Source organism: Vigna unguiculata, chromosome 3 (genome assembly GCF_004118075.2).
Source record: "Vigna unguiculata cultivar IT97K-499-35 chromosome 3, ASM411807v1, whole genome shotgun sequence".
Lineage (NCBI taxonomy): Eukaryota > Viridiplantae > Streptophyta > Magnoliopsida > Fabales > Fabaceae > Vigna > Vigna unguiculata.
The window spans coordinates 59,500,211-59,516,567 of NC_040281.1; the positions used below are offsets into that span (position 1 = coordinate 59,500,211).

General features: G+C 26.7%; 1 protein-coding gene across 2 annotated transcripts; it reads left to right on the top strand.

Moving 5' to 3' along the window:
- Positions 1-7,594: 7,594 nt before the first annotated feature.
- Positions 7,595-11,465, top strand: LOC114179774 (nucleolar and coiled-body phosphoprotein 1). Of its 2 annotated transcripts, none has more exons than XM_028066230.1 (7): positions 7,595-7,947; positions 8,667-8,731; positions 9,194-9,237; positions 9,520-10,046; positions 10,521-10,610; positions 10,724-10,785; positions 11,105-11,465. In XM_028066230.1, the coding sequence occupies exons 1-7, from the start codon at positions 7,723-7,725 to the stop codon at positions 11,208-11,210; spliced, it is 1,119 nt and encodes a 372-aa protein (XP_027922031.1). In that variant the 5' UTR covers positions 7,595-7,722; the 3' UTR covers positions 11,211-11,465. The 2 variants fall into 2 exon arrangements, with proteins under 2 accessions (XP_027922031.1, XP_027922030.1); XM_028066229.1 differs by having other exon boundaries at positions 7,596-7,947; positions 9,514-10,046.
- Positions 11,466-16,357: the final 4,892 nt, after the last annotated feature.

The window sequence follows — 16,357 nt, forward strand, 5'->3', positions numbered from 1 at the left end:
TTTATTTAAATTAATTTTTATGAAATATTTCAGTTTTAGAAATATGTTTCAATTTTAAAAATTAGTTATTATTTTATATTAAGATTAAGATATTGTAAGTATTTTATATTTGATATTTTATTACATTTTACTTTATATATTAATAAAATAGAACAAGTTCTTTCGTATAATATGTCTCATATCTCTCTCATATTTCTAATTTCAAAAGTCCTAAAAAAATTTCAGCAAGGGATTCCAGAGCAAGAATCTATTACTGATAATTTAAATTAGTGATTAATTAATAAATGAAGTATTTGTTTCTAAAGATGTTTAGGTGAAACTATTTTGATATACTATGATAAAGTATTATAAAACAATAACAAAAGTTCGGTCAAAATAAAATAATAACAAAATTTCAGTCAATGCTTAAATCGACCACTATTCAAAATAATTACTTACTACTAATGAATCACTACTAATTATTGTTTTCTTATTTATTAACTAATGCACATTAATTAAAATAGTAATTCAAAATAATGATAAAATCAATAACTGAAAAACCAAACCACTAATCAGTTGCTAACCCATTTTTAAACACTCTGAGATGACCATAAAACTATAACGGAAATTTGTTTACTAAATTTGTAATTACTTTAAAAAACTCTATTTCAACATATATCAAAACTATTTCGAGACTTAAATAATGGTTTGATTTTAGTTTTTATTTAGTTTTTTTTTTAATGTGGTCCTATTTTTGTTTTCTTTTTCAATTTGGTTTTAATATTCGTCAATTTTATTCAATTTGATCATTTTTGTTAATACTGTTAAAATAGTTAACGAATGTGAACCGTAACTGCCACATGTCATTTTGTGATTTTTTTTATTTTTTTTATTTTTTTTTTATTTTTTAAATATTTTTTATTTTTTTATAATTTTTTTTTAAAATATTTTAAAAAATGTACATGTATCAAACTCATATCATGCCACATGTCATTTTGTGATTTTTAATTTTTTTTTTAAATTTAGCTGTTTTGTTTCTCTCCAAAGACAAAATATAATTTGTATATAAATATTGTATGGATATTCTTATTAAAATACATATTTTTATTAAATAATTTTAATTTAGAATTAGAGTTGGTTTAAAATTAAATATTTTTAACCTCTTAAAATTTTAAATTAATGGTGTTATTGCTTTTTTTCGTTTTAATTTTAAACTAACTCTAATTTCCAATTAAAAACATTTAATAAAAATATGCATTTTAATAAGAATATCCATATAACATTTATATATAAATTAAATTTTGTCTCAGAGAGGAACAAAAATGCTAAATTAAAAAAAAAATAGGACCAAATTGAAAACAAATAACGAATATTGAGACCAAATTGAATATAAAGAACTGACCCTAACACGTGGCATGATATTGGCTTGACATGTGATTTTTTTTTAAATTAAAAAAAAATAAAAATCACAAAATGACACGTGGCATGATGTGAGCTTGATGCATGTACATTTTTTTTAAATAAAATAATTATAAAAATTATAAAAATCACAAAATGACACGTGACGATTACTGTTCACATCTGTTAACTATTTTAACGGTGTTAACAAAAATGACCAAATTGAATAAAATTGACAAATATTTAAACCAAATTGAAAAAAAAAAACAAAAGTAAGACTATATTGAAAAAACTAAACAAAAATTAGGATCAATCCATTATTTAAACCATGTTTCAAAATGGAGTGATAGTTTAGATAATTATTAAATAAAATTAACAGCATAGACTCCTTGACAGTAATTTCCTTTAAATTCTCGGGTTGACCCTGTACAACATCTTAAAAAACAATACCGTCAGTTTACATTAATTATAGCTAAAAATAATTTTGACCTATCACAATCTATTAAAAAGGTACACGAAATATATTGTAAATTATTTTATTCAAGTGATATTGGATACCTGTATTTATTTGGTTTTTTATCAGTGCATTCAAACTAACACATAATTTATAAACTACAACAATATATAATTTTTTATATAAAACACAAAGAAAACATAATTGAAATGGTTGGAGTATACTTTTACTTCAAGATTATCATATTTCTTTCCTGCTTGAAAAACGAAATTCAAAAACTTATTATTACATTAAAAACCAAAAGAAGGAATTAGTTTAAAGAATTTATAACTAAAGTGTAAATTTAAATGTCAAGTTTCAAATTTCTGTAACTAAATTGTGTGTTCTCATATTGAAAGTTTTTGACTTTGGAAGGTAAGAGATTGTGAATCTTAATTTCGTTTTTTATTTATTTAAGACTTAAATCCAAGTTAGTTTACATATGATGTACTGATACTTCAATTTAGATCATGTATTCGTATCCAATACGAGTCTGTGTCCGATACTTTAAGATACATTAACAATTCTTATCAATGAAGTAGTTAACTTATGAAGTCAAAGTCGACTACAAAAAATCATTGAATAATTATTAACTTTAGTGACAAAAAATAATTAGTTAATAGAGTAACCAATTTAGGTATCAATTTATAAATTAAACATTATTGACAATTAAAATAGTTCAAAAAATTATAATTGATCCCTAAACTGGTAACTAAAATAGTTTTTATATACATTGGATTATAAATCGGTCATTAACATTAGCTACTAAGGTTTTAATTTGGATTCACACAGTAACAATCATATATTTATTATATTATTAAGAATTATTGTACACTTTTCAATATTTATATATCATACATCTATTACGTATCGTATCCTATTAATTTCAAAACAAATATATCGACGAATTAGATACGTGTTGTATATGATACCTGTATCGTATCCGTGCATTCACAGTCTAAAACATGTAAGGATAAAATATTAGGTTCAACCTTTTCACTGTCTTGATTTATAAGTTATAATAAAAATTATAATATTCTTGAAAAGATAAATCAATCTAAACCGTTTGTTGATTCACAATTATAGACGATAATTGTTAACTTTTTATGTGACATTTTCATTTTTCAACTTGATGACTCAAATTAAACCACTTTTTTACTAAAATGATTTGATTAAAATTAGAAGAATTCAAATCAAATTGAGTTAAGTTAGTTACTTTTTGATGTATTACTTCTCTAATTAAAATCAATTTTAACTTTATTCATTAATGCTAATATTAAGAGAGAATTATACTTGAAGATAGCAACTGTGATTTAAACTTTAGAAATGTGTTCAAATTAAAATAGAAAATAGTCTTTTATTCGACAATAATACATATTAATTATTAAAATTTATTTTCAAATGTCACGTTATCCTTTTTTAGTTAATGTTTTTGTTGTTGTTTTATTCCGTGTGTTTACTAATTTTATGTACATTTACAGAAGTAACTTTATGTTTTTTGAAAAAAAATGTTATAAAAGGCATTAATATTTATGAGACGAACTCAATATATTTTGTAAATAATATAATATAATATAATAATTATGTTCTTTGTGTGGGGCTTTGATTAATAGCTGATCATTAAATTTGTATATGCTTAAACACTTTGTTTTATTCATTTATAGGTGTGATATATGTGCATTTGTTTTTAAATTAAGTGTTTTATGACAGTGGGGTAAATCGGGGATGAGAGTGGTATTTCGGGAAGGTACAGATAGTAAATAGACTTGGGCTTGGACTTCAATAGAACAGTAATAAAATGGTGGGGTGGGCACATTTCCTGCACCTCCATGGATTTCACCATGCACCACTATAGGCATTCAAAATATTTATTTTTCCTTTTACCTTATTTCTTTCATCTTCTACTTTCTTTCGAATTATATATTTGGGAATGTTTCTAAATTATAAATTATAAATTCTAAAGTGTTCCTGAATATTTCAAAACTCAAAATAAAAATATATTGAAATTATAATTTTCACATATATGGAAGTTTTAAATAAAATTATAGAGATGTAGGGTGAATTTGTGTGATGGATGCCTGCACCAATTTGAAATATTTCTTTACTTTATTTATTAAAAAAATATTGCAAAGGAAAAGAGCATGTCCTTTAGGTAATATAGAATTTATACTGGTGTTATTCAATCTTTCTCTCCTCCTTCAAACCATGGTATATATATATATATATATATATATATATATATATATATTAGTAATTTACATAAACATTTTCAGTTCTTATATTATAATCATAATTTTTTATTGATCTAAGTTACCAACTTCTTTGTTTGAATATCTCTTAAAAGAATAATTAAGTTTATTATCTTATATTACTTTAGTTATGAATAAATTGCTTGAGTAACATGGTTTTAATAGAAAGAAAATGAATACTAATTATTGACACTCAAGTATGGTAGTGGTTATTTGAGTAATAAACATTCTAATCAAGGTATTAATTCCATTAACATTTATCTTTGCTAAAAATATTATTAGATTTAATTAATACTTCGATAAAGATCAAGGTAAATATTTAATCAATATTTCCTTTTACTTAATTAAATCATAATTTTATTTAAAGTCATGTTTATTTTTGTTTACGTGGGTTTATGAAAAACATATGTCAGTATTTTGAATTTTTAAAATTTAGTTCTTTTATTTTAGTTCTTTTCTTCATCCATTAATTTTTTCCTCTTCTTCTCACACCATCTCTCAATATCCTTCGTCCTCCTTCATTAACTTTCGTTTGTTTTAGGGTACTGCACAATTCACGTATGTGAGGATGAATTTATGATACTGTGGGCGGGATGTTTGTTTGGATATTTGTGAAACTATATGTATATGATCATTTTGTTAAAAATTTAAATATGAATTTAAGTTTTACATCGGATAAAATTAAGAAAATAGAATAATATATAAAAATAAAAATCCACAAATTTATTATTTTAAGGTTCTAAATTGATAATAATGTTACTTCCTAATGTGGTTGGGCTTAGACATTATTGATATTATATGTTTCCAATAAACATCCTTTTGCTCATATAAAATAAATTTGTAAGGAAATATTGTTTAGTTTATGCATGTGTAAGAAAAATAATACTTTCTCGGCCTTAAAAAAATTACAGCCATTCTACTACCTATTTAAAAACAAAAAAAATATATTATTATTTAAGTTATTAAATGAATTTTAATCTGGTAATAATTTAAGTTGTTAAATGAGTATATTTTGTTTGGTGGATGTGAAACATAGCATTACCATAGTATTTAAAAGAAAATGCAATTATTATTATTTTATTATAAATATTAAATTTGATTTAATTTTAATATCATTTTCATTATTACGTTTAAAATTGTATTAATCTCCCTTCTCAATTCCATAACTCTTGATTGTGATCCGACCCACTGATCTCCATCATGGGAAAATTGTGTAATACACAACAATATTCTCCTTAACAATTATTCATCAAGAATCGAAATTATGATCTTAGCTCTGATACCAATTGTTAGGATCGAACGCTTACTTCCAAGCCAAAAACTAAAACTATTGGTCAGGGGACTATTTTTTCACTTAAGAATGTAACAATCAAAGTACCACCATTCTCGACTGTGACCTGACCCACTTGACCTCCACCAGGGGACAATTAATGTCACATATAATCATCTCTCTCTCAGCAATTGTCCTACTACGAAATTCACTTTGATTATGACTTGGTCCACCTGGCCTCTGACACGGACAATTGTGCAACTCGCAACAAAAAATACAATATATTTACTTCTTCAATTCTTTATAAATGATTTAGAAATCTGAAATATTAATTATTATTGTAAGTATAATTTTAAAATTTATGTTTTTACATTATTATCACTATTATACAACATTATTAACGAATGAACTTAAGTTAAGAATAAAACCAATGAATCGTAATAATAATCTTTTTCAAATCCCCCTCAAATCATATAAGATGAGGAGATATGCAAAAATAAGAAAATTTCTATATTTTTTTTTCTTTCTCAAATTCCTAGACACGGAACTCATCCTCCCCCAAACAATGTTTCTTTAATCTTTTTTTACAATAAATCTCTTCAAATGAACACAACATCATTCTTCATCAAATCACTACCCAATCCAGACACACCCTCACACTTTGTTCATCAAGACAATGTACTTGTTACTCCTTCATATGTGTTGAGGAACAACAAATTGAAACTACAATGAACCAACAAAATCATTATTTGAGTTTCTTGTCTCGCATACTTATACCTACAAAATCTTTATGTTTGGGAATTCTTTTGATGAATAAAATCGAAAGAGAAAGAGAATAATAGAAGTCAGAGGTGGTGTGAAGGTTGGGAACTCCACTTTCCCTATCTTAATCATTAAAAGAGTTACAAAAGTTAAAAAAAAATATATGATGTTTTGACTGTTATACACCACTTGAATTTTATTGACTTTAGTAAATCGCAATTTTTTTTTTCAAACTAAACTTTTTTTTCTGTTCAAGTACAATCTCCTTTAATAAAAAACTAAATTTTTATTATTTTTTTCTTCTGATTTTGCAAGTCTTTTATTGTTAGATTCCTATGTTTTGAGAAACGAATACTTAAAAGCATGTTATAAATTTGTATAGTCATTTATAATAAATTATTTTATTAAAAAATTATAATTATTTTATAAACTCATACAAATATAAATTTAAAAAACAATTTTAATTTAATATTTATAAATTAATAAGAAATAAAATTTTTGAAGAGTGATTATAATAATTAAGATTCTAAATATATTATAATTATGATAATTATCATAATAAAATATTATATTTATCGTTGTTTTTTTAAATAAATTATGAGAAATGTATATTTATTTAGTTAAAATAATTTGTTCAATATTTTTTTTGTGTAATTTAAGTTAAAAAAATAAAATAAAATAATAATATGATTGGTGAAAATATTTAAAAAGAGATTTAATGTAAAGATAAAAATTAGTAATATGCATATTAAATTTATTTAAAGAAAATATAAAAAAATAGAATTATTTTAAACAAGTTTTATTTAGAAAAAATATATCAACTTAAAATATAGAAAAATATAATATTTTTAATAGAATTTTATAAAAAAGTTAAGATACAAAAGGTATAGAATTCAAAAATTCAAATTTAAATTCAGATTAAATAATTATTTGTTGAATATATTAGTTATTTAAATTAAAGTTAATAATTAAAAAATATTACTCGGAATTAAAATTTGTAGTTTTGAAAAAAGTTAGTAATAAATGTATAGTATATAAAGAATGAGAAATATGATGAATTAGGAGAATTGATTTGAATTAAATTCGACAAATATATACTTATGTAGTTAAAAATTTATTTTATTTTTCTAACTTAATAAACACATATTTTCTTATTAAATATATAAAATTGGTGCGTATGAAATATTTTTATCTACTTCTTTTTTATTTTGAAAAATTACTATAATTAATTTCTAAATAATATATAATCTATTTTACTGGGTGAATTTTATTAATGTTCCATACTAACATAATATCACAATCAATTTTAAAAGAAAAAATATTTCTTACAAAATATCAAAATAAAAATTAATGACTAATAACATTTTTAGAACTTATTTATGTATTAAAAAAAAACACATTATGTAATCGTGTGGGTATATACATATATGGGTTTATTGGCCCGTTATAACACTAAGCAAGAAAAGGGTTTTGGTGAAACCCTAATTGAACCCTTCGTCTATAGCTTTGTGGCTGTGGCAGGGGACTAGTTTGGTTACAGAGAACGGAGTGAAAGGCCACTCTGTTTTCGCATGCCTGCAACTCCACCGTGTAACAAAGGAAGCTCAACCATCTTCGTTTTCACTCCTCGCCAAGTTTTGTTAAGCAACCAAACCATGAAGAACACCGCACAGAACGGAACCTCAAACTCCAAGCGGGAACCCACACTTCTCCTTCACCAATCCATTGCCCGTTACTTGGAACTCTCTGGCTTCTCCAAGACGCTCAAAAAATTCCGCTCCGAAGCGCAAATTGAGGTCGGTTACGTAGCCGAGTTGGAACTTCATTATGTTGAACCCTAATTCTATGCTTGAACAACTTCTAAGTTAGGTATAGGATATTTCACAAAAGGACCGTAATATTATGCATTTGGTTCTAACTTTTTTTTATTTTTTTAAACTTCCATTTTGTGGTTGACGTGGAATCTTTATTAAATCATGCTTGTTTTCAGGTTACACAACGTAATTTTTATTCATCAAATAAGTTGGAATGCATTGGAAATGGAAAGTCCCTTGTCTTGATTATTGTACTATTTTGATGATAAAAGCCTCGTTCCCTTAGATAAAATGGATATCATTAGAAATTACTACATACATGTATAGGTTCTGTTTGGGTTAGTTCCTCCATAAACTATAGTGAGAAAAGAAACTACAAAGTTAAAACAAACTAAGTTTCTCAAATTTAGAGAAGCTGTATGAGAAGATTTTATAATAGTTAAGTGCCTAAGTTAATTTTAGATTAGTGAAAGAATCTCAATTCGTTTAATCTTCTCATTTTTTTCTCTTACAAGTGCTTTTGGTACAATTGGTCCAATTAGGGAGAATACATAAATGAACTTTATATGCCTGATGCCATGTTTTTAGTAAAATTCTTCAATGTTCCATGTTTTTTATTCCGTATAACTGCTGAGTGGCAGATTTCATGTATCTGGGTCTTGTGTCAGTGTTTTACTTTGCTGTTCATGCTTGTGATGCAGAAAAATGATTTGGAGGAATCGCCGGTTGATCTAGAAGAAATGTACTTCAAGTATATAGAAATATGGTAAGACTAGTATGGTAATGTTAGTTTTGCATTGTGAAGTAATTATTTAGGATTTTTTAATTTATGGAACCTTTAGGCATATAACTGTAAACCAACTAAAATATAATTATGGTAATGTAATATTGTTGCTTTTGAAGAATATAATCAGTGTTTTCTTGTTTTAAAGTTTTCTTCTTTAAAAATGTTGCTTTTGAAGAAGGTCCTTTTGTTAAAATTCTGTTTGACCCACGTGCTTTTTCCCTGTTGATTTTAGTGAGATTATCTAGAATCTTTCCTATCTTAACGGAAAATATTATCAGGAAAAAGTACAAGTGTGACTGTCAAATATCTTCCAATCCATAAAAAGTAAAAGAAGGCATAGAATCAAGCTGCGAATGAAGGATGTTTTGTATATTCAACTATCATGTCTGTGTCATTTGTATGTTAATTGAGTTTTTCCTTGTTTATTTTGTCTCTTTTCAGTGGCAAAGATGCTAAGGCAAATATCAATGATCAAAATGAGCAAGGTAAGCTTAAATTCGTTGAAATTTTTTCTTGTCTTCGTTACTTCCTTGGCACAGGTAAAATTGTTGCATTGTGACATAGAGGTCTGGTAAATATTGGAAATGGTCTCTTTACTAGCAAGGGTATGATTATGTACCCTTGTAGACTCGACCACATGAGAGCCTTGGGCTCTGATACACCCTTTTATTGTCATAACTTTAAATGCCTTCGTATCTCATTATGTTACTTCCTAAGCTCTGGCAATTGAATCTTTATTTGCCTCTTCTGCTTCTGAATAGTTGCAGATGTACCTGACAAAAACAAAGAGGGTAAATCCAAGGAAAAGAAGAAAAAGAAAAGCAAGTTAGTTTCTGAGTCCCTCGCTAATAATGTGGAAGGCAATCAATTGGAGTCTGTTACTACTGTTGCAGATAATAAAGTAAGCGCTGATGTTTCTACAGATGCTAAAGTTATTAATGGTTCTGAGGCGCAGAAAAAATCCAAGTCTAAGTCGAAAAAGAAAGACAAGCGAAGTGGTCAAAGTGATGAAATAGCACATACTGAAGATCCCAATGAAACTGTTTTGAAGGAAGAGAATATTGTATTGTCAACCAAAGAGAAGACTAGTGAGGAGAAAAAAGATTCTAAGAAAAGAAAAAGAACAATTTCTGAAGAAAATGGTCAAGAGGTTGCAGATGTAAAGGCAGATGAAGAAAACAAACGCAGAAAAGTAGAAAATACTAATGCATCTAAGGATGGAAACATTGAGAACACTGGAGAGAAATCTTCTGTACAGAGGTCTCAGAAGAAACAGCAAAAGGAATCAGTTGAGGTATGCTTTAACTAATGGTTATTCTCTATATATGTCACTTTCTGTTTGCTAATATATAAAGCTCCTCTGAATGAAACTCCATGTTTATTTTTGTATTGTTTTAAGATATATACCTTATATTTCTTTCATACTGGCCTTCGCCAATGCTATTGGTTCGAGTTGAGTTAGCCTTCATTATTTTTATTGAGGAAATATACGTTGTTAATGAAGAATCACATCATCAATCAATGCTATTAGTACTCTATTAGACTAATAGAGTTTTGTCAAAATGCCCATAGTTTACTACGTTTCCCATATCTGCTATCTGTCTGTCTTTTTTAGGTTGTTTGCAATGCTTAGTTTTATGTTTTCTTTCATTCTTTGCCGATGATTGCTGTAGTCTCCAATTTTTGTTTATTTAGTTATATGAAAATATCAGTTTCTTTGATGAAGCTAACATGGTGGAATTCATGTTTCTGATAACTGTAATTGCAGAAACCAGTCAAGACGGCATTTCAGCGAGTACAGGTGGACAAGATACAGTTTAGTGATGAGAGGCTTCAGGATAACTCTTACTGGGCAAAGGTGTGATAAATTGATAGTTTTTCACTTTTTTTTTTTATTGCATTTGGTGTTGTAATTTTCTCCTTTTTTTTTTGCATTCTCCAACAAATTGTTACTGGTGTATCTATCTGCAGGATGGTGCCGAGAATGGTTATGGTGCTAAAGCAGCAGAAATTCTTGACCAAGTTAGAGGAAGGTTTGTGATTTCACGAGTAGTGATTTTTGGCTTGCAAGTTTAGCGCTTTTATGGACAGTATAAATTATTCGCATGGTTGCATTAGTTCTATTTTAGTCTACTTTCAAGGGAAAATCGTTGTTTATGGGCTATTCAGAACTTAGCTTAGCTTCATGTTATGCATTGTGTATATTAAGGTTGTCATTCAATTCTAAATTCTGTTCAGCTCACTCAATATAATTGTTTAAAATACAGAGCCATGTCTTTATGCACAAGTTCTTTAACTGTCTTTTGTCTTTTTTTTGTGTGTATTGACATCAAACTTTTTTCTCTGTTTCAGGGATTTTCGTCATGAGAAAACCAAGAAGAAACGTGGAAGCTATCGGGGAGGTCTTATTGATTTGCAATCTCACTCAGTAAAGTTTAATTATTCTGACGAGGAATGACTGGGAAACATCTAGAATTCTTTTGCCTCAATTTTTGTTATATGAAATTTTGTGATCGGGGAGTATATTTATTACAGCCAACAGACTTTGCTAGCTCGCGGCTAACAAGTTGATTTTCATATATGCATGTTGTCTTTGTCTTTCATGCCTGATAGATGTTCCCGAAGGAACGGAAATTTTTGTCGGCAAAATGAAGAATCCTTTGTCTGAAATTGTGATAGTAGATGGATGAAATTTGTACTTGATTTTCTATTATGTGTGGTTGGTCTAGTGTTTTTGCAGTTCAAACCGTGATATTAGCTTGGGATATCGGCAACATGATTTTCTGTGCATATGAAACCGTGATGCTAGACGAACCTTAATTTTAAATTTGAACAATTATGAAGAGTTGGAAAAGCTAATTTACTTTTTTTAATATTGATGTGACATAAGTGACTATTTTTATTTATTTCAAAAACATGCTTATATCACGGAAAATCAAACGTATTTTCGTTATTGATTGTAAATCTGGAACATTAATGCTTCGGACCAAGTTCTAACTTCCAGGCGCCACAATTTTCTACAACAAATAAATAAGGCAAGGAATTCATGCACCCTGCTGCACTCCATCAACAATTTCCGGAAAATTATTTCGGTAATAGAAGTGGGGGTGATTGTCTAGGTGTTGGGATATGGTGGAGTAATATAACCAATAAATAAAGACACAAAACAAACCTTTTTATTTATTTTACGAATATGATTGGTACATATGATTACTCTAAAGTGCATAGTTAAGATACAATTAATTACTGTTGTCAGTAAATTTTGATAACAAAACTGCTAATTACATGAGATATCATAACAAAAGCTGTAAACAATCATCTTTCACAATTCAAAGCCGGGATATCAATTTTGACAGCACAACAAGAACTCGATAAGACAGAACCCGAAAGTAGCTACATCTTTTAACATACAAAGTATAAGGTCAAATTCCTTTTTATATTCTATTGTTTAAATTATTGAGAAAATGATATAAAGTAAGCTTTTAAAACTGACAACATAATGAGCTTTATATGCATATATCTTTTATTGCCTATGAAGGGTCATGTTACTTAACGTTGGTTGGTTTTTAATACGTAATGGAAAGAGAAAGGATTAACATGTGAATAAATGAAATATGAGTGGTAGTTTGAATAAGTGGATGCGTCAAGAAATATATGAAAACGGAAGGCACGTGATAATACTCTCTCTAGTTGTCAAAATGAGTTAGAACCCGCAAGTTAACCTGATCTATCATGGATTTGAGTCAGGTTGGATTAAAATTTTGGTTAAATTACTCTTTTGGTCCTTGTATTTGTCAAGTAGTGTCAATTTGGTCCTCAAGTTTTGTCTGTCTAATTTGGTTCTTGTTTTTTTAGAAATGATTCAATTTGGTCTTTACTGTTAGTTTGACCAAATGGTATTAAAGTCAATGTCACAAGCCAATTTCTGTTTTTCTTTTTTATTTTTTTAAATTTTTTGATTTTTTTAATTTTATATGTGTCGTTTCACTGTTGTGTCATTGTCAAAATAATTCAATTTGGTTCCTATATTTGTTTTTTGTTTAAAAAATGAAGCAATATTGTCTCTTCTTAAATTGAGACATATTTTATTTTTTGTATAAATATTATGTGTATAAATATTATGGTGATATTCTTACTAAAATTAACATTTTTATTAAATATTTCTTAAAATATTTTTAAATTAACCTTAAATTGTATACAAAAATTGTTTTGTTTTGAACTTAAAATTTAATTCCTATAAAAAATGTAATTTTTTTATGAAATAATAGACTGTGTAACCCTGTAATCAAATATGAGACTTGATAACAATGATGGCAATCCGAAATAGATTATGGATGTATTTTTTTATTTGTTATTACAATAATAAATAATTTAAAAATATTAATCAATAGATAAAATTAATAATAACTTTTGTGAACCAATATTTATTTTTGCTTTACTATTATTATTTTTTCTCTACCTAACAAAGTATCAAATAGTGTTTCTACTTTTGTGCATATTGCCTAACATGTGTTTCACTCCAAATGTGGGTTGTGGAAAAAGAAAAGGGTGAGTTAAAAGCTAGTTATTTTGCGTTGGAAAATATTTCAATGGTTGACTTCATGTTAGTGAGGTCTAGTTCTTCTTTATATTTAATTTTATACTATATTTTTTTAATAGAAATATGTAACTTTACTTTCATCAAATGTGCTAACTTTGGGAGTATAGTGATCATACTAGAGTAATTAAAGTTACGCTTTACTCAACTTGGTTGTAGTTTAATAGAAGTGTTTGATATATTTAAAGTATTATTTTTTTAAAGTGAATATTTAATGTCACTAAATCTAAGGATTAATTTCTACAAAATTATTTTAACTTTAATAAGTGATATTAATTTTCATTTATAAGAACTAGCCTAAAAAGTAAACACAAGCACTTTGCATGCATTTTTAAATCATTTTTAAATATGCATTACATTATACAAAATAAAATCATATTTATTAAAAATAAAGTGAGATGACCTGAGAAAAGTAAGAAAATAAAGGTTGATGAATAGGAAAAAAGAAAAAAAGAAGATAGACAGTTTTAAATCATTATTAATTTTTAAAAATTTAACAAATAATTATATTTTAAGAGTAAAACATGGACACAAAAAGAGAAAAATACTCTTCATATATAATTATATATAATAATAGATATAGGTGCATCAAATATTTAAACAAAGTTTTATCATGTGGTTATGGGTGACCTTAGTGGAACAATATTTAGTGGATGATTTTTGTGACTTATATAAAGAAATTGGTAAAGGATAAGAGGGAAGGGGAAACTAGTGGTGTGTATTTTATTTTCAAAATCTAATTCCATCTTCTTCTTTTTTTATAAAAGAGAATAAGTTCCTTAACTTTTTTTTTAAGATTTTTCTCTTCGAAAGAACTAAATTCAATTTTTTTAAAAGAAAAAAAAATCAACCAAATCACTGTAAGAAAACTTTTAAATAATGATCCATTACTTTAGTAACCAAGATCTTAGTAACTAATGTTGCAATCAATTTAGAAATCAATTAATGATAAAAAAATTATAGATCAATTAATGTTGGTGTGTGTGTGGTGTGATATTTGATTAAGATGTTTTCATTCATTCTCAGAGCATTTAATTTTAGGTATTATTGGTTATAATTGAGATTAAAACCACTCTTTTAAGTGAAATTTGTCTAATTGGGATCAATCGAGCAAGTATAATCATTAATAAAAATTACTTTCAAAGTTTTAATAAATGATTGGACCTTCTAGTTAGATTAATCTCACTAAACGATCTAATTTGTTGATTTTTACTAGACAGATCGACGAAACGTTTATATATTAAAATTTGATGATAAGATACTTATATTATATGTGATCTTTCAATATTTCAACATGTTTCTTATGCAGATGAGGAAAAAATTGAAGCATGTAGGGTCTATAGCTGGTACAACTATAAACAATTTAGTGAACTTTGGATGCTCCAATAACTTATTTGATTTGTTTATTTGAATTTAAATTTTATTCTCAAAGTACACACAATCCAATCATGGAGAGAAACGATTGTGATCAGTTGTAATTTTTAATCCTATCTATGATATTACTTAATTTATTTCAGAAAAAAGAGACAAGAACACTTTTTTTTTAATATCATCTAAAAACTTTCTATATAAAGCGTTTTATAAGGCTTTTTATGTCAAAAGATGAAGATACACGTCTCATAATGCAAATTATGTAAGATTAATTGTTAACTGATTTAGAGTTTCAAATATTTTATTGAAAGGGCTACATAAATACATATTCTGCATAGTGCTATGAGCACCACATGCTTGACCTCTACACTCTACTCATGGTTACCACTGTTTTTTTTTTCCATTTAAATCTTTTTTTGTTTTCTTCGTAGAAGGCTAAACCTTTTTGAACTTTTTTTTTTCAGATTTATGAGATTAAACGCACACACAAAGAAGGTAAACAAAATAAAAGTAAAGACCACGCTATTGATAATTGAGTTGGGAACAAACTAACAAAAGTATCGATTACACAATCTTCTTGAGGAAAAAAAAATATCTCGATAAAAATAAAATATATTCTTAAAACTCAATAAAATGAAAATTTTTAATAGTACATTAGATTCCAAAATTTAACTAAGCCTAACAAAATTTATAATAACAAGGATGAGAACGAAGTAGGGGCAGTAATATGGACCTAGCCCGTCGGGCTGGCCCGCAAGCTCGCATAAAAAAAATTGTACTTGTGTGTATCAGTCAATTTTTTTAGACTCTTGTATTAACATTCTTAATTCTTGTATGACTGAAAAAGACAAGCATTATGTATTGTTTAATGTACTAAAATTTGAAGAATACATCTTGTATGTCAAAATACGAATATTCATGAAAATGTTGAATTACCAATTTATCATCAAACTTCCCAAAGTTTTTGTTTTAATAATTTTGTGAACTTCTTAAAATTTTCAAATTTTTTGAACATTGAAAATTTTATCATAAGAATTAAAAAAAAAATAAAAAAGTGAGCTGGCCTGCGGCTCGCACTTATACGAGACAGACCAGACATTTCAGCCCGTGTTAATAATGTGGAACAGAGCGGACCAGCCTGCATTGTGCTGGCCAAATATGGGTCGGGTCTAAACAGGCTGGACCGACCCACATTATCACCCCTAGAACGAAGAGAAACCTTTCCAGTATATTAATAATAAAAGTGATAATAGTTCTTATAATAATAATAATAATAATAATAATAATAATAATAATAATAATAATAATAATAATAATAATAATAATAATAATAATAATATGACGCTTTTACGATAAATTTTGTAACAAAGATGCATGGACTAGAGAAGTGATATATATGAAAGAAGTTGTAACAAAAATAAAAAAGATGACAACCACACATTAATAGTGAAAGTGACATGACAATTTCAGTGAAAGTGCTTACAAGGAGAACAAAGACTAACAAAAGTAACGATGAAAGTGAAAAATGACTATTTTATCTCGTTGTCTTCTACCTCCATTATCTTTAATAAAATAAATATACAACATTGATATAATATAATTAATGTAGTAGAAAAAAAATCGATTATATAAAAAAA